The sequence below is a fragment of the Drosophila elegans genome, unplaced genomic scaffold, assembly GCF_018152505.1.
Source record: "Drosophila elegans isolate 14027-0461.03 unplaced genomic scaffold, ASM1815250v1 contig_368, whole genome shotgun sequence".
In the NCBI taxonomy this organism is placed as follows: Eukaryota; Metazoa; Arthropoda; class Insecta; order Diptera; family Drosophilidae; genus Drosophila; species Drosophila elegans.
In genome coordinates this window covers 246,407-267,131 of record NW_024545750.1, presented here as the reverse complement: position 1 = coordinate 267,131, position 20,725 = coordinate 246,407, and the positions used below count along the sequence as shown (strand labels likewise).

The 20,725-nt window shown below is 36.9% G+C and overlaps 1 protein-coding gene across 1 annotated transcript; it reads right to left on the bottom strand.

The window, feature by feature from the left end:
• Window positions 1–8,548: 8,548 nt before the first annotated feature.
• LOC121467301 lies at window positions 8,549–10,723 on the bottom strand. The gene has a single exon (XM_041708684.1). The coding sequence runs from the start codon at window positions 10,721–10,723 to the stop codon at window positions 8,549–8,551; it is 2,175 nt and encodes a 724-aa protein (XP_041564618.1).
• Window positions 10,724–20,725: the final 10,002 nt, after the last annotated feature.

The following is a 20,725-nucleotide window of genomic DNA, read 5'->3' as shown; positions in this document are numbered from 1 at the left end:
AAACTATCAATGAGTACTCTTTGTTCACGGAACATGGATTCAATTTCTAAATCTTCCTCCGTAGATGTAATGGATTCAGTTTCCATTTGCAATGCGGATACGTTTGTGGAGAATATATTTTGATATTCACTCACAAGATTTTTTATTTCAATGAAATAATTATTATTAAAATATCCGTGATCAATATTTTCTCCTTTGAGGGTATTTTTGATTTTTTCATCTCTGGAAGCGAAATTAATCCAGAGGCCTTCCAGATTTGCCAATCTTTCTGTGTAATAGGCAGGCATAGACCTCCTGCTCTCAGAATCTTTTTTAAAATTTATAATTATGCTTTGGATGTGCTCGTCCAGCGCTTTCTGTTTGACTGGTTGACCAAAACTTGTCCTTGGCTGTGTGTTTTGATTGCCAAGTCGTACACAAATCGCAGAAATTACTTGGTCGCCTTGTTGACCTTGAAAATCTGCTTATAAACTGTCTATCGCCAGGTTGATAGCAGTAAAACAACGTTCGCGATTTTATGGTCGGTCGCCTAGTAGACCAGATAATCACTACCGTGATTGTTGCTGTTGATGCTGTGATCAAACAATGATCGGGAATGCGTGTTTAAAATTGACGTATCAATTTAAGCAAACATGTTTTTTTTTTCTGTTCAAAAGTCGGGGGTCACCAAATATGAGGCATTCTAATGAATTCAGAATGCTGAAATATATTTTTTTGCGTGCCGCAAGTACAATACCAGTGGCAATAGTCGCCGCAATAAGTACAATACCAATTGGGCTGCGGAGAAGTGAATACGTCAAGAGATCTTTTCGTACTGATTTTATTGAGCCTAACTTGGGGTTTATTTACATATTCTTGGGTCAAAAAGGGTGTTTACATAGGTCTATTCTAGATTACAATTATCAGTTACATGGTTTATCCTAATAAAACAATACAATTTAGATAACAATATCGTAGGTAAAATAGTCTCAAGTATTCTGCATGCAGGTGGTGGGTTCATGGTGGATCATGGGTTTTCTTTTATGATGGGTCAGAACTGACACACATGTGGATACAGGCATACGTGGTCCTGTGTTGATTTAGGTAGGCCGATGTCACTAATGACTCTTGAATATTTAACCCATAAATATTAATCCAGCTGCGAACAATTTTCTTCTTGGCGAAAATCGTACACAACTAAATGATCAAATTAAAGAGTTGTCCTACTTTGATGGCAATCCCGCCGACCTAGATGGCTACATTGGGCGTGTCGAATACCTATTACAGCTATATCCAACTCAGAATGCCCGCCAAAGCCGTTATTTCCGAAGAAAAAACTGTGAATTGGTTGTCCCAAAGATCACAGACCTTATGAAGACCTCGTAGCTATCATCCATCAGACGACCTACAAAGGAAGCATCAGTAAGTTCGTAGACGAACTAAAGAAAAAATCTGCAAATACAATTAATAAGTTAGAATTAGAAACAGATCCCACAGACAAAACAATTTACACTGCAGCTTTGAATAAAACTATTAGAAATTGCATAGAAAGAAAACTTCCCGACATATTATATAATGCTTTATCAAAAAGGGATATTTCCACCATTAATAATTTGAAAGAAACAGCAAAAGTGTTTGGACATTGGGATGCGGATCCTTTTGAAAGCTATAGACCTGTGCGTTATGATAATCGTAGGAATTCCGGAAGTTCTCATCAAAATTACTACTATCAAAAACACAACTCCAATTTCTACCCAAGACACAGTAACAATTATAATCATTTCAATTCAAATTCAAATACAAATTCAAATTCAAATTCAACAAGTGCTCAGTCTTCGTCAAACCAAAATTGCATTCAACAAGAATTTAGAAATTCTTTAGCCCAAGGTAGAGCCCAAAATTCATTAAACTACCAAGCCTCAACATCAAACCATTCTCCAAATGCTCCGATAAAAAGACAAAGAGAAAGTGAGAGTACACAGAATAGAATGGATGTACATTTTCAGCAAACAGCCTCGGAGCCAGAAAATACTACCCTTATGTTAGAAATCATAAAGGGTAAAATTCTTAAAGCCATGGTTGAAACGGGTTTATCCATTAATATAATGAGGGAAAATTTTGGGAATCTCGAAGTCAACGATGAAAATTTAAAAGTTTATACTATAAACGGATCGATGGAATTAAGTAGAAACGTAGAACAGAACTTTTATGTGCATAAATTTTCAGACAATTATGATGTTCTAATGGGAAGGGATTATCTTAAAGGTTGTAAAGCTAAGATTAATTTCGAAGATGGAACAGTAACTTTAGGTGAAGATAAATTAACAGTCATGTATGGTGACGATGATAGAAAGGATAAGACCGCAATAAAATGCCTTAATCCTATATCATCAGAAAAGAAAGCTAAAAAAGGATAAGACAGCAATAAAATGCCTTAATCCTATACCATCAGAAAAGAAAGGCGAAAAAGATAAGACCGTAAAACGACTTAATCTCAAATCACCAAAGAAGGAAAAGATTGAAAAGGATGAGACCGCAGTAAAATGCCTCAATCCACCCTCATTTGAGGATCAATCTTTTACTTTCGCCATTGAAAACGAACTTCGGGAATGCAATGAATTTAAATTAGAGCATTTAAACGAAAAAGAATAATAATGTTTGAAAAAAGTCTTATTTGAATATAATGACATTCAGTACAAAGAAGGAGAAAATCTGACTTTCACAAGTACGATCAAACATTCTATCCAAACCAAACATGAGGACCCTATTTATAAGAAACCTCATAAAGTACCCTCAATCATTCGATGATGAAGTCAATAAACAAATAAACGAAATGATAGAACAGGGAATAATTCGTAAGTCGAAATCTCCTTACTGTTCACCCATCTGGATGGTTCCTAAGAAAGCTGACGCTTCAGGGAAACCAAAGTTCAGAGTAGTAATAGACTACAGAAGTTTAAATGAAATAACAATTAATGACAAATTCCCAATACCCAGAATGGATGAAATATTAAATAAATTGGGAAGATGTCAATATTTCACTACAATTGATTTAGCTAAAGGATTCCATCAAATTCAAAACAGCATTCTCCACAAAGAATGGTCATTACGAATATACACGTATGCCATTCGGACTTAAAAACGCGCCCGCCACCTTCCAAAGATGTATGAACAATTTACTAGAAGACTTAATTTATAGAGATTGTTTAGTTTACTTAGATGATATAATAATTTTTTCCACTTCATTGGAAGAACATATTTTATCATTGAGAAAAGTATTTGGAAGACTTCAAGATGCAAATTTAAAATTACAACTAGATAAATGCGAATTTTTGAGAAAAGAAACAGAATTTCTAGGTCATGTAGTCACCACAACAGGCATAAAACCAAATCCCAAAAAGATTAGTGCAATTATAAATTTTCCTATGCCAAAAACGCCAAAAGAAATAAAATCGTTTTTAGGACTATGTGGATTCTATAGGAAATTTATACCAAACGATGCAAACGAAGTTAAACCCATGACCATGAAATTGAAAAAAGGTGCCACAATAAACATTAAAGAAAAATCATACATTGATGCATTTGAAAAAATGAAAGTTTTAATCACCTCTGACCCCATATTAATTTATCCCAACTTTGATAAAACATTTTCCTTAACTACAGATGCTAGCAACATAGCTATAGGAGCAGTTCTATCACAAAACCATAAACCAATATGTTATGCTAGCCGAACATTAAATGAACATGAAATTAATTATTCAACAATAGAAAAGGAACTTTTAGCAATTGTATGGGCCACGAAATATTTCAGATCATATCTTTACGTCAGAACTTTTGAGATCTTAAGTGATCATAAACCTTTAGTTTGGTTAAACAATATCAAGGAACCAAATATGAAATTACAAAGATGGAAGATTAAATTAAATGAATTCGATTATCAGATAAAATATTTACCAGGAAAAGAAAATTATGTTGCCGACGCACTATCAAGGATTAAAATAGAAGAAAATATGTTCGAAAACATCCCCGAAGAAAATTTATTAGGAGAAGCTGCAAATAGCATAGATGCAACGGTGCAAAGCGCAAATGAAGATAATCAGAATTACATTGCAATCACAGAAAAACCAATCAACTATTATTCTCGATAGATCGAATTTATTAAGGGAAATGAAGAAATTAGAGATGTACAACATTATTTTCATAAACTAAAAATCAAAATAACTTACATAAACATGTCAAACACCTTCGCAAAAGATATCATCAAGGAAAATTTGTGCACAAAAAAGAGTGCATTATACTTTCATTATGATTCAGATTTTCTCATATTCAAACAAGCATATCTAGAAATAATCAATCCAAATTATTTAACAAAAGTAGTAAGATGCACCAAAAAGTTAGAAGATATCCTCACTTTTGCAGAATTTAAAGAAAAAATATTAAATAGACATAAAGACTTATTATATCCGGGAATTGAGAAAACAGCTAATTAGTTTAGAGACGAATATTATTTCTCTGACTATCAAAAATTAATACAAAACATAATTAACGAGTGTGAAATCTGTTACATCGCAAAAACAGAACATAGGAACACGAATTTATCACACCAGAAATACAAAATATAAGAAAAAAATTGTCATAGATTTCTATATAGTAGGAAACCAACAATTCTTGTCCTGTATCGATATTTACTCCAAGTTCGCCACTCTCATAGAAGTCACAAGTAAGGATTGGTTAGAAGCTAAAAGAGCTATAATAAGGGTATTTAATGAAATGGGAAAACCACAAGAAATTAAGGCAGATAAAGATTCAGCATTTATGTGTGTAGCCTTACACAATTGGTTAAATTCAGAAGGAGTACAAATTCGAGTAATTACGAGCAAAAATGGTATATCTGATATAGAAAGTTTCCATAAAACAGTAAACGAAAAATTTAGAATAATAGGAAACGAAACAGGCATAGAAAACAGGTATACTAAGTTCGAATTAATTCTTTACATTTACAACCACAAAACTAAACATAATGTGATGAATAGAATACCAGCTGACATATTCATGTATTCAGGAAGTCCCGAATATAATACACAAGAAAGAAAAACGAAAAAGATTGACAGGCTGAATGAGAAACGACATGATTTTGAAATAGACACAAGATTTAGACAATCACCATTAGTAAAATCGAAAACTACAAACCCTAAAAACAGGAAATTTTAGGAAAATAGACGATAAACATTTTGAAGAAACTAATAGAGGTAGAAAGATAACTCATTATAAATCAAAGTTTAAAAAGAAAAAGAAAATTAATAAAAGTAAATACGATAATTCCAGCGAAGCAGAAGGAAACCAAAGAGCACAACAATCTGTTTAAGATTATCACTCTGTCGATAATTTTATTAACTATAACTAAAATGGCAATGGGACAAAACATTGAGATAAATCCGATTAAAGCCCAAAATGGATACCTTGTATTCAAAACCGGGTCAAAAGATATTCCAACCAATTTTGAATATCATTATTTAAGCATTAACATAACCAAAACTGGACAAATATTTCAAAATCTTTTAAAAAAAGCAAATGAATTCAATGAAATTTTACAAATTCGTTATTTAGCAGCACAACTCAAAAGAGAAATAAATGGAATTAAACTAGCCAAACGTAACAAACGAGGTTTATTTAATATTATTGGCACAACTTACAAATATTTATTCGGAACATTAGATCAAGATGATAAGGAGGAGTTAGAGCAGAAAATAAGTAACCTAGCAGAAAATAGCATACAAAACACAGATTTAAATATGATTATTAATGAAATAAATAATGGCATTGAAGTTATTAATAAGTTAAAAGATTAAAAGATTAAGATAATGAAAGGGAACAACAAGCTAGCGTTTTAATATTTAACTTACAACATTTTACGGAATACATAGAGGATATTGAGTTGGGAATGCAGTTGAGTCTTGGTATATTTAATCCAAAATTATTAAAACATGATGATTTAACAAGAATAAGTTCTGAGAAATTGTTGAAAATTAAAACTTCCACTTGGCTAAAAACAGACACAAATAAAATTTTGATAATTTCCCACATTCCCACAGAAATAGTAAAAGCACCAATTTTTGAAATAATTTCGTATCCAGATGATAATAATACCATTCTAACAGAAAATATATTTGATAAGTATTACCTTCATGAAGAAAAAGTATTTAATAAAGAAACAGGAAAAGTGGTATTCGATGACTGTATAAATACACAAAGCATTTATGTGGCCCCGGGAGTTCCGTTAGTGCGAATTACTTCCAGGACGACGTAGTTTTATTATTTTAATGCTTTATTTATTATTATATATTTGATTTAATTACAAACTAAGTGTTGTGTGGTGTTTTAAACTTTAACGAGTTTACAAAGTGGAGTGTGTCTCTGTGGACTGCTTAGCGTGAGATTTCGGCATCAACTGACTTTATTAGAGTTTTTCTCTCTTGATCTGTTAAACGCACGCATACATTAGCGATCTCTCTCTGTGTTGTCAGAACTGACGTCCACTCCGTGTGTTTCTCTGTTCTTGCTCTTCTGGTTTATTCCTGATTCCTACATTCGGCCCTCCTGACGTGGTGTTCGTCCCGAATTCCTTCATAAACTCAGATACTGTGGAAGTTTTCAAAGGTCCTTCGGTCCTTCCCACTTTCTCCACATCATACCTGCCATGCTTGTGAACTTTGACGACCTTATAGGGACCAAGATACTTTCCTTTCAACTTTAAACCCACCCCATACTGAGTACGTTTAATCGCAACTAAGTCATTGACTTTGTATTGCTTTTCCTCTTTCCTTTTTGAATCAAAAGCTCTTCTGTTCTCCTCCTGTAAAGCTTGAATGTTTTCCCTGGCTTGTTTGCGTATCTGTTCACGCTCTTCGTCCAACTCTTCTATCAAAGACTGCTGCACCTGTTCTTTGAGTTCTGCAATGTCAACTACACGCATGTCCACACCTGTTAGCAACTTGAACGGGGTTACCTTTGTGCTCCTAGGCTCGATATTGTTTATTAGCTGCTGTACTCTACCCACATGTTTGTACCAATTTCCTGGATTTTCTAGGCTCATCTTTGACAACATTGGCACCACGATCTTATGCATTCTCTCAACCTGCCCGTTACCTCGAGGTACACCTGTAGCGATCAATAAATGCTGGATCTTCTCTTTCTCGCAGTATTCCTTGAATAAGTGCGATGTGAAAGCTGCACCACGATCTGACACGATCCTGAAGGGATTTCCAAATATTATGGCCTGCCTATCTAAACAGTTTAGCACCTCCTCAACTCCAGTACTACGCGTCGGATACAACCAAACGTATTTCGAAAATGCATCGACAACTACTAAGATATGATTATATCTTTTCTTGGTGATCTCCATCGGCCCTACGTGATCTATGTGATAAGTGACTAAAGGTTTGTCCCCCTTATCGATAGGATTTAGATATCCTTCCTGTTTTCCGGATTTTGCGTTAACCAAGATGCACTCCACACAGCTGCCTACAACTTTAGCTACTTTATCCCTCAACTTTAGAATGAAATAGGATTTCTCCACCAGCTCCTGTGTTTTCTTTGCCGAAAAATGACCTTGCTTATGAGCAATCTGTATAATCTCAGTCTCCATTTGAGATGGAATTACAATCAACTCTCTGTCTGGGTTTTTAAACAATATTTGATTGACGATGTAATAATCCTCATGCCCCTTTGTTTCAACTAGATTCCTGATTACCTTTGTCCACTCGTCTGCCACCTGAGCTTCCTTCAACTTGTGCATTACACTGTCAGTCAACACAAAACAAGCTACTCGACTCAGTGCGTCTACATGCCTCATCTTTGTACCTGATCGATGTTCTATCTCGTAATCGTAGTCTTGCAGATACATTGCCCACCTAGCCACTCGCAACGGAACTTCTTTCTTTTTCATCGTCATGGCGAACGCGTTACAATCCGTGATGATTTTGAACTTTGTTCCCAAAACATAAATTCGCCATTTTGTCAACGCTCCTATGACTGCTAGGACCTCCAACTCGTATGAGTGATATTTTTCTTCACAAGGCTTAGTTTTTCTACTCATGTACATGACAGGGTGTAAATGTCTTTCCTCTGGATCCTTTTGTAGAAGAACTGCCCCAAAACCAAACTTCGACGCATCCGTGTGTATTTCTGTAGCCAATCTAGGATTGTACAGTTTTAAAACTGGTTTGTTAGTCAACGCTGTCTTTAATTGCTCGAATGCTACCTGCTGTAACTCCTTGAACTCAAACTTTACATCCTTTCTCAGCAAATCTGACAATGGCTTAGCTATTACTGCGTATCCATCCACAAACTTCCTAAAATATGATGTCAAACCAAGAAATCGTTGTATGGCTTTTTGATTAGACGGCACTGGAAAGTTTGCTACGGCCTGTGTTTTTTCATAGCTGGGTGTGATCGAACCATTTTCGATGATATATCCTAGAAAATCTACCCTGCTCTGCAAAATTTAACACTTGGTCCAATTGATTTTCAGCCCGTTCTGTTTTGCGACCTCAAGAACTCTTTGCAGCTTTTATATTCCCACTACGACATCACTGCTTGGGATTATAATGTCATCCATGTAAACCACTGCGTCACCGTTTTTGATGAGCTCCCTGAGAACTGCCATTATAAAACGCGTAAAAACTGCCGGCGAGTTTGAAATGCCAAACGGCACATACAAGAACTCGTACTGTCCGTTCTGTGTAACAAATGAGGTATACTTTTGGGAGCCTACTTCTACCGGAACATGAAAATAACCGTTGGTCAAATCCAGTGTCGTAAAAATTGTCGCTCCCTGTAACTTCTCAATCACGTTGTCCATCTGTATCATAGGAAAATTGTCCCTCACTATTTTCTCATTCAATTTGCGATAGTCACAACACAATCGCTTCTGGCCATTCTTTTTTGCCACGAGTACGATCGGAGAAGCGTACTCTGAAGTACTGGGCTTGATTATCCTTTGTTCAAGCCACTTCTGAACCTGCTCGTCAACTACCTTTTGTTCACTAAAAGCGATACGTCGAGGATGCTGAAAAACTGGCAAATCATCGCTTAATAAAATCTTCATCTCGACTGGACAATGAACATTCCTAATTGGTTTGTATTCGTCTATCATGCGTTTCACAACACCTCTCTGCGAGTGCGGCAAATGTAAAATGTCTACCTCTAGCTTGCTTTCTGCCTGCTCCATGGTCATCATACACAAACTCTGAAATTCATTCAGCAGCTCTGAGCATGAACTTCCGTTTTTCTCTTTCTCACGAACTTCAAACTTTTGTCCTTTACCGACCCGACTGTCTGATCTTCGAACCAACTCGGTTCCGTCCTTTGTCACTTTCATATCGACACTATCTAGAAGAGTTCTACCTAAAATTGCATCAAATGCCATGTCTTCGTCCGATATAATGTGGAACTCAACGTTGAGATTGATGCCATCAATCTGCACTGGTATTGTCAGGCTTCCAAAAGTCACAATTTGGCTTTCCCCAATTCCTGTCAAACATTTTTCACCTCCTGTTAGGTTTTCTACTCCGAGCCTTATAAAAACGTTGCGTCGCAATAAACACAAGTCTGCTCCTGTATCTACTAATCCTTTGAAGGTTACTTTCCCAAACGAAACATGCTTCAACTCCAATCCCGAAGACGTGAACGTGCTTGTTGGCTTCACTCTGCCTTCCATCTGCACTAGATTAGTTGCCTTTTCCTGTTTAGTTTCTATCTCGACCTTGCACTGGGCTGCTCTATGTCCTGGCTGGTTGCACCTGAAGCACTTGTTGTCTCTCTTTGGACAATCCTTCTTGATGTGAGACTCATCACCACAGTTAAAACATTTCCTAACCTTCTCAACTGCTTTCACTGTCTCCTTTTCACCTTTATAAAAGTGAGAGTCATACTTGACGTGCTTCACCGATCCTCGCATTTTCTGATATGCCTCGATTTGAACTTTCAGCTCCTTTAGCTTCTTGGCTTGATAAAGTAAAGCCTTGTTTCCTTTCGAGTCTGGAATACCGTCGACAAAGTATTCGATCAAGCTTTCATCGTCTAAATCAATTGGCTTCGCCAATTCCATTAACGCGTACAGGTACTCTTGTAACGTTTCGGTTTTCTTTTGTTGTCGCTTGCCAAGTCTACGATGAACCTCTGCCGATGTAACTTTTACCCCAAATTCTTCTAGCAATGCAGCTTTCAGTGAGCCCCAATCGCCAATTTTACGCTGACTACGAACGTAAAGCTTAGCCGCTCCGCTGAGTAATTGTTTTGCATATATAAACACCTGCGACTGACTCCATTCAACCGTAAGTGCACACTCTTCAAGTTCCTCGATCCACTGATTAATGTCAGGTGAACCAGTTCCCGAAAACTGTGACACACTCCCCTCTACATCCTTTAATGTAAACCACGATCTACCTGTGTTCGCATTTCCAATTCGACTGTTCTGTTCGCTTACAATTCGATTTTCCCTGTGCGCACCATTTCCTGCACCTGCACCTGCCTGGTAATTGTCTGAATTCACTGATGTAAAAGATCCATCCTCATCATCATCCACTTCAATCGCAACTTCATCGTTTTCATCAGTTTGCAAACCATAGTGAGCAAGTAGTTTGTTTTGCAATTCGCCTTTTCTTCCGGTTGTACTAAGACCTAGCTCTGACAACTTAGCGCGCAACTCTGCCACAAGCAGTGCCAAAATCTCTTGCTTGTTCATTTTTACTTAAATATAATTATAGAATATAAGGATATGAAATATAGTGCTTATAAAATACAAAAATGTTTATCAAATCCGCCTGCACGGCAAAGTTAAGTTTTTTATATATATACTGGACTTTCAAACTGTAAACTGTACTTTACTTTACTCTAAGTTAATGTGAAATGAATGTCAAACTTAACACTATGTTAACTTAAGCTGTTGACACAACAGTCCGACTGCAGGCACGCAATCTGTTAAATTTCAAATTATTTCCTACTCTCCAATTAGACCAACAAGAGGTCTTTAAAACAAAATTGGTCAGTGCTGCTCTCCACTTCTCTCTTCTGGCACAGCGCCTTCTGCCAGCCAAGTTGCAAAAAAACTTGTCTCGCCTCTCGATGTTATCTCTGTCACTCACCAAATTTCTTCAACCGTTTTCTTTCACCAGCCCAGCAACAGCTTTGGATTTGTACAGTTGCCTCACCAGAAATGTCTTCTCTCCGTGTCACCAATACAGCTTTGGATTCTTCTCGCTGCCTCACCAGATATGTCTTCCTTCTTTCGCTTTGACCAGCCTCCTGACGCCCGTGTCCTCGCCCTCTCCTGACGCACAACTTCTGCGATCCGCTTGCCACTGTTTCCGCTCCACGCCCTCCACCCTGTCCAGATGACCACCGCCAACGATCCTGCCTCTCGCTTGTTGACGTTCACCACAAAGTCTTTACGCTGCCTCCAGAATGGCACTCGCTGTTCAATCGCCTTCTTTGTCAGTTTCTTGCCTCTTTCATTCGTTGCGCCAAAAACGAATTTCACAACTGCTCGAATGATGCGCAAACCCGCCGTCGCGTTTTCACTCACGCTGCCCTGCTTTGCAAATTTGTTGTCTTTCTTTTTGCGCAGCACACTTGCTTTAGTTTATAACTGTCTGCAACGACAATTCACAGAGTTTTTTCCACTTTTTTACCACACGACTAAGTTTAGAGACTTAGGTTTTTAACACTCAACTAAGTTTAGTGACTTAGGTTTGTAATAGTTCCAAATATTCCGGCTGAGCGCCCAAATTTGTGGCCCCGGGAGTTCCGTTAGTGCGAATTACTTCCAGGACGACGTAGTTTTATTATTTTAATGCTTTATTTATTATTATATATTTGATTTAATTACAAACTAAGTGTTGTGTGGTGTTTTAAACTTTAACGAGTTTACAAAGTGGAGTGTATTTCAAATAATAACAGCAACTACTTTTGTAATTACAATCATAAGCATATTATTGTATCTATTCTTTAAGTTTAAGAACATACTAATAAAATTAATTGTAAAATATGTAAAACCAAAGGAAGAAACACCAAAAAGTACAGAAATTGTAAACGATCTACAAAACTCAGTTCAGATAGAAGAAAATATAATGTTATATCCAAACCTTTCCACCCGAGGATAGGTCAAATTCAAAGAATGGGGGAGTGACATATCCATAATCCCAAATAACTCTCATGCATATGTCCACACACACATACACCCTTAGTCCCCCAATCAGCCAATATCTAATTGCAAATGTACCCAAGCCTTAGAATAAACATCCACAACGAATCAAATTACGTTATCAGTTCGTTCCCACACTTTCGGATCCCAATGAAAAATTACCATGCGAGCAAAACCCCAAGATTCTAGACTAAACAATCGGATTGAGTGGCTGGTGCATTATCAATCAACAATCCAAAGGGCAATTAGAAAACTCACTCAATTAACGCCAACTCCACTCACAGAAAGCTCTAAAGCTCAAAAGCGAGGTATGATCGTCAAAGAAGTTTAAATTAAGAAGCGAGTTCAGTTTGAGACCTAAAACAATTAGGACGTGTTCTTCCAAATAACAATTGTACTAGTTGATAAATAAAATTAAATAAAGTTTTTATTTTATGTAAAACTTATAGTACGAATATTTAATTATATAATACTAAGTTATATGTCGTATTAATACATATCAATAAGAAAATCTATTATTATGTCTAGTGTTAACATTGTTTTGAGCTGTTAATAAACTTTTATAATGTTTTAAGAAAATATGAAATTGGCCGCAGCTAGCGACATGCAGATGTAGGGTAGCGCTTAAGAAAAGGGGTCGCTCTGGCTATTGAGCAGGTGGATGGAGGAAAGGAAGGGTGTGCTCGACTGGACCTCCACGACATCTAAGGGGGCGAAAAGGGGAATTCAGCAGCATTAGTGTATTTTCTCTCTTTTAGCAGCAATAGTTATATGTGTGTCTCTATCTTTTTCGGTTCATTGTCGTTGCACGCGATTATTAGAGTAACATTATTGATAGGCAACGTGTACACAAGCTAGACCACCACAGCCTTAGCCGATGAGCCGCCAGCCGGACAACAATTCCTCGTGCGCTTGTGTTTCACCTTCAACATCTGGCCTGGAATTATTTGCAGTGTAGCTACCCGTTACAGCATACATTCAAGTTTTCGTTACATTCCTCGTCTCTTTTGCACTCCGTGAATCCGTGTATTCACACTGTTCGCACACACTCAAACTATTAATTGCGTTTTATGAAATGAATTTGCCACCTTGCCACCTTATATCGCCAAAATTTCTGCAACAACATAGATTTCCTTCGGATTTTCGCTTTTTTTAATTTACTTTCATATCACTCTGCCGTGTCTTGATCTTTATGTGTTAACGCACATTAGTTTTAATTGTTCTTGAGTTTTATATCCCGGACGAGCCCCCAATAATTTGTAGGGTATTACAAATTTAATTAAAGCAGAACAAATTAATTTTCACGACTTTCGCACTCTATGGAGACCATGACCTTCCTTCGACAAATTCTCGCAATCGACTGATTTATGGCGCAATTTCTTGGTATGGGGTTTCAGTGAAGAGAGTGATGGCGATAGATCAACCTGATAAAAAGGGATGGAATGCTGCTTACGAATCTGCCTGATGACATCAATTGCATTTATTGTGAAATTTAAAACAGTGTGTCCCCATATCAACTACGAGTAGAGGGCAACTAAATCCACTAAAGTATCCCTATCCCACATATATATAGTGACATATCCATAATCCCATATAACTCTTATGCATATGTCCACACGCCCACACACACATACACCCTTAGTCCCCCAATCAGCCAATATCTAATTGCAAATGTACCCAAGCCTTAGACTAAACATCCAGAACGAATCAGCCGATATCTAATTGCAAATGTACCCAAGCCTTAGACAAAACATCCAGAACGAATCAAGTTACGTTATCAGTTCGTTCCACACTTTCGGATCCCAATGGAAAATTACCATGCGAGCAAAACCCCATGGTTTTCTGGACTAAATAATCGGATTGAGTGGCTCGTACATTATCAATCAACAATCCAAAGGGCAATTAGAAAACTCACTCAATCAACGCCAACTCCACTCATAGAAAGCTCTAAAGCTCAAAAGCGAGGTATGATCGGCAAAGAAGTTTAAGTTAAGAAGCGAGTTCAGTTTGAGACCTAAAACAATTAGGACGTGTTCTTCCAAATAACAATAGCACTAGTTGATAAATAAAATTAAATAAAGTTTTTTTTTATGTAAAACTTATAGTACGAATATTTAATTGGCGCAGTCGGTAGGGTTTTAAGTGAAAAGTTAAACGTCGGTTTAAACTAGTCTTAGGGATTATACTACACAACTAGTATATCCTGAAAATAACGAAAAAATCAGTAATCGTTTAAAACAAAAGTGAGATCCGAAAAAGACTCCACCTGCAAATCGTCGCGTAAACCAGTGAAAATTTAAAGTGAAATATTGAAAACCTCATAAAAACATAAAAATCCAATTCGGTCAATATCGCTTAAATAAATAATTTAAAGTGAAATATTGAAACTTCAACAAAACCAGAATGGCAAACCCAATCTAATTGTCGGAGAGCCATTTGAACCAACTTTTACGAATTCAGAATGCTGAAATATATTTTTTTGCAAGTACAATACCAATTGGGCTCCGGTGAAGTGAATACGTCAAGAGATCTTTTCGTACTGATTTATTGAGCACAACTTGATGTTTAAATACATGTTCTTGGGTCAAAAAGGGTGTTTACATAGGTCTATTCTAGATTACAATTATCAGTTACATGGTTTATCCTAATAAAACAATACAATTTAGATAACAATATCGTAGGTAAAATAGTCTCAAATATTCTGCATGCAGGTGGTGGGTTCATGGTGGATCATGGGTTTTCTTTTATGATGGGTCAGAATTGACACACATGTGGATACAGGCATACGTGGTCCTGTGTTGATTTAGGTAGGCCGATATCACTAATGACCCTTGATTATTTAACCCATAAATATTAATCCAGCTGCGAACAATATTCTTCTTGGCGAAAATCGTACATTCTCCCGGCCGTTGAACGAATTGTTCAATAGTCATTAATGTTGATGGTAAACGGCTGAGTTGTAGATGTGGCCGCACTCGTAGGTATACTAGGTCCTTGTTGAAGTTGTAGAGGAGACGTAGATTTACCCCATCTTTTGACCAGATGAATAATGGTGATGATAATTAAAAAACATTAATCCAATATAAATGGCGATTTGATGATGCTCAATATTAGATAAATAGTGTGGTAGCTTAAAGCTATTTTGTGGAAACAGTTCCACTTTTCTTTGAAGAAGCTCATTGAAATGTAGTTTCTGAGTGTCAATTACAACCGTCATATTTGAATTTGACGGCAAACTTTCAGTTAAATCGCCATCTCCGAATCGAGCATATGATGCCTGTAGTGTAGTTTCTGTTGAATCTTGAGTCGTTATCGTCATCAATGTATTTCGAATCGTGCACTCAAGACTTGCAGTCAAATAGTCGGAGCCTTGTAGTTCTATGTTAGATGTCCCATCTAAGCAATCAGCAGAAAGCTTTAAAGATTCGTTTGTTGCAAAATCCATTGATTCTTGGCATACATTCCAGACCAAAGAAATGATTTTCTTGTACTTACTATTTTACAGGTTGAATCCGTTTTGTTATGAAATAATTTCATCTCACAACTAATTTCTGATGAAAACATTGTTTGCGTGTTGAAACAAATAAAATCCCTTTTAGCTCTTTCTTGACATAACGTTAAGTCTGCTTCAGACAGTTCAATAAATTCATCACTATGACTGTTGATTGCAAGAAATTGTGATTTTATTTCAATCGAATGAATTTCATCTTTACCCAGAAATGGAAACTCTTGGTACTTTTTGTGTCGGAGATATAGTTTTCAATCAATTTTAATCGTTTTCAGTTGGAAATCTCATCACTTTTTATGACATTAATTGTTGAATCAATCAATGATTTCTGATTTTTTAATAAATTCAATAGGTCTTTTTCGTTGCCTTTAACCTTTGTTATTGTCTTGGCCGTTTCGTTAGCATATGTTGAGTCTAAAACGCCTGTAGTCTGTTTACTTGCTATATTTCTAACGATATCCAGTGGTGCTCTTTGTCTACGCGATTTTGCTAGTAGGATATTTTCAGCCTGCAGATCTTCCTCTAAATGTTTGAAATGATGATACAGACTTGTGCATGCTTCTTGTTGTGGAAATTGTGTACATAAATGACCAATTTTTCTAACTCCCATTGATAATGTGTTCATATCATTCTAATACGGCCTTAAATTGTAATAAACAATTATAGACCAATCCGTTGTGGCAAATTGACCATTTCCAACCTTTTCAAAGAAGATTCCTGGCCTTGAAACAAATTTTGTCACATTGATTGATTGTGCAATAGTTATTGGTAACAAAAGAAGCATTACTATCAATGTTATTGCCATTGACGACAGTCCTGAAGATTTTTTCCTTTTTGGTGTGTTTTCTTCAACAATTCTGTCCTCAGGGTTCTCTAATAGTGGATGCTTACATACCGGTTCTTCCTCTGAGAATAATGGAGCTATGTGCTGAATGTCCCTCTTGAAGAATTCTTTTGCTGTTTTGACTTCCACTACTCTGACGAAATTGTTTTTTCCGTGGAATACCTTGACAATTCTTCCCATTGGCCATTGCAGTACTGGTGTGTTATCTTCTTTTATTAACACCAGCTCTCCTTCCTTAATGTTTGCTGATGATCGTCTCCACTTTTTGCTCTTGCTGCAGTTGTTGTAGATAATTAGTTGACCATTGCTTCCAAAAGGCGTGCTTAAGTTTTGATACAGCTTGCCATTGTTGTCCCAATGTCTGTGGTTGCTGAGAAGGTTCGCTGTCAGCCTGGGCGGTAAGTTGTTCTCCAATAAGAAAATGACCTGGAGTTATTGCTGTCAAATCATTTGGATTAGTTGACACGGGAACCAAAGGTCGAGAGTTTAAAATTGCTTCAATCTCGACTATAACAGTTTCTAAGTTAAGACTAAGTTAAATTAGCTGTGATGACATTTTTTAGCAGCAAATGCTTAGCTGATTTTACAGCAGCTTCCTACAATCCTCCACAATGCGGTGCTTTTGTTGAAATAACCTAAAATTGACTCCTTTATCAATACAGCTTCCAACAATGCATTGTTTTGCCTTTTCGGAAAATGTTGCATCTTTCAGCTGCAGAAGCTTATTTTTTGCTCCAACAAAATTAGTCGCATTGTCGCAATGCAAAGTTTGACATTTTCCTTGTAGAAGCGCTGCCAAAAATGCCTCTTTAGTAAGATCCCTTACTATTTCCAGATGAACTGCTTTAGTCGCAAGGCAGCAAAATATTGCAATATATGCAGTGTGTGGTTTCTGACCACGAATTTTATAATGAATCTTAAATGGTCCACAATAATGAACACCAGAGTTTAAAAATGGTCGTGCTTGCGTTACTCTTAATGGTGGTAAATTTCCCATTATTTGCTCCAATAATTTTGGCTTGGCTCTCGTACACTTTACGCAGTTGAGAACAACACTTCGGGCGATTGTTTTTACTCTTATAGCCCAATATCTCTGGCGGGAAAAAGCCACCAGAGCCTGGACACCACAATGCATATTGTCCTTATGCATTTTTTCAAAAATTAATTTTACGATTTGGTCGCCTTATGGAAGTAATATTGGGTGCTTGACATCAAATGACAATTCAGCTGCTTCCAATCTACCTCCAACTCTGATGAGATTATCTTGGTCTAAAAATGGCCTGAGCCTGCTTAAACTGCTACCTTTTTCGACTTCACGACAGTTCTTCAAGCTCCTATATTCCGTACCGAAATGCCTTTCCTGGATAATGCGTAGTATTTCTTTTCTGGCTCGTTCCATCTCTTCTAACTGGATTGTTGCACCTTTTACTCGTGGCCTTTCTTTCCCACGCATAACATATGCCACTATCCTAAGCAGTTTAGAAATGGATTTCATATGGTTTATGCGATAAAATAACACATCATCTTTCACTGTTACTATTATTTTGATTTTGCAGCAATGAATTGTATAAAAATATAAAAATAGTGGGCCATAAAACCAAAGGTTGTGACTGGCAAATTTGGAACCACATATTCCTCTTGAAGCTACATCCGCGGCATTCTGTTCTGATGGAATATGGCGCCATTCCTTTTGCAGAGACGTTTCTTTAATTGTTGTAATCCTAGAAGCCATAAATTTATCCTTTATTGTAGAGCGGCTATTTATCCATGATAGCACTATTTCCGAATCTGCCCAGTAGTATGTAGGAATTGCTTGCATTGATAACTGTTCCTTTACATTGTGTGTTAGCTGTGCACCTAGCACTGCTGCTTTCAGTTCCAGTCGGGGAAGCGTAATTGTAATTGTAATTGCAATTGTACAGTTACCCTTTTGTCTTTGTGAACTGCTCGAATATAAACGGCTGCTGCATATGCATTTTGTGAAGCATCAACAAAGGTGTGGATCTCCTTTGAAATCGGGGTTTTTCCTTCAAAGACATGACGTGAAATTTTAATGTCATTTAACGCCTCTAAACTGTCGCGGAATTGGATCCATTGCCTTTGTAGATGATCAGGCAATTCCTCGTTGTAATCAAATTTCTCCTTTGTAAGACTCTGCATGAATATCTTTGCTTTAACGACGACTGGAGAGAATAATCCAAGATGATCAAATATTTTGAATATTTCTGAGACAACGTCTCTTCTTGTTATTTTGGTTGTTGTAGCAATTTGTGTTTTGCCACAAAGTTTGTCTATCTTGGGATTCCAGAGGATTCCAAGAGTTTTGATGCTGCAATCTTCATATGTGGTATCTTCCAATTGGACATTAGGGATTATGTCATCTTTATTTATCCCCTGTAGAAGTTGGTTGCTGTTTGCGCACCATTTTCTCAATTTAAATCCTGAACTCACTAATATTTTGTCAAGCTCAGTTCGGATGAGTGAAGCTTCCTGGATTGTATCTGCTCCAGTAATGCAGTCATCCACATAAAATCATTTTTAAGAGCAGACGATCCCAGGGGATACTGCTTCAACTGCTTTGTTGCCAAGTATTCTAAACATCTCGTGGCTAAATAAGGTGCTGACTTAGTGCCATACGTGACCGCCTTCAGTCGATAAAATCTCAATTTCCCTGTAGGGTCGTTTCTCCATACGATCATCTGATATTGCTGGTCATTTGGGTTTATCCAAATCTGCCAATACATTTTCTCAATGTCAGCGGTAAACACATATTTGTGTAATTTAAACCGTAACAAAATAGACATCAATGTATTTTGCACTGTTGGGCCTTTGTGCTATAAATCATTCAATGACTTGCCAGAAGATAATACTGCTGATGCGTCAAATACAACCCGTAACTTAGTTGTCTGACTATTTGGCTTTAAGACACAATGGTGTGGAATAAAATAGTGTGGTTTTGGCAGATTCACCAAAGGAACTTCTTTCATATGTCCAAGCAGTTCGTATTCCTTCATGAACTCTATGTATCCTTGCTTGATTGCTTGATCTTTCTGCAACCGTTTCTCTAGGGATAAGTACCGTCGCGTGGCAATGTTGATCGTTGATCCGAAATCCTTCCAGCTATAATCCAACCAAGTATTGTATTGTGTAGTCTCGGCAGTCCTTTTTTGAGACATAAAGGTTCCGACTGCATTGTATTAAAATAATGCTCAGCGCCAAGAAGAATATCAATTTTTCCTGGTTTTTCAAATTGAGGATCAGCCAACGTTATACTATTTGGAATTTTCCAATTTTCCGTTGATATTGAAAATGTTGGCTGATCGCTGACTATGTGCGGCATTACCATCGCATCTAGTCTTGTCTTTTTTAGACATTATTTCAACATTAACTCTAGAATTTGATGTGTTAGCCTTTCCACCTATTCCATTTATTTTTAGCCTTGATAATGATAATTGCTGAATCGCTCTTTCAGAGATAGCATTAATCTGTGATACAGAGTCAAGACGAGCTCTGAATTCCGCCATTTGTCCATTATTTCCTTGGGCTATTATACGTGCAGTGGCTAAGAGTATATAGCCGGTTTTCCTTCCACTTACCGATGCCGCAGTAATGGAATCCAAAGTATCCGACATTTTTTCTAAGTGCAGGAGTGTGTTGTATTTTTTATTACACTTAAAACAATTTCTTTTTGTGCAAACTTTTGATGCGTGATTTGGACTTAGACATTTTACGCATAACTTATTTGTTTGAGTCCAGTTAAGGCGTTCAGCTGGAGTTTTCTTTAAGAAATCATTACATTTAAAAATGCTATGATTTGGTTTCTTACAGAATTTGGTTTCTTACAGAATTGCGTCTCTGCCCCTGCTGCACATGTAATCGGTTTTTGGGTTTCTCAGAAGAAATGGCCTCTAGTGCGAGGAAACGCTGATCCAAGAATTCCAGTAATTCTTTCACGGATTGCAATTCTCTTGTATTCAAATGAGTTTGCCGATCCAACTTCTTTGTCAATATATGAAGTAAGATCGGATCCCAGATGTCCATTGTTATATTTATATTATTTAATGCAGATAATGTTTCCTTGGCATTATCATGCAATGTTATTATGCCTTTGCCATCGCTAGATATAGGTGCTTGATCTAGCAATTTTTGTAGTAACGTGTTACATAACACTCTTTTATTACTAAAACGCTCT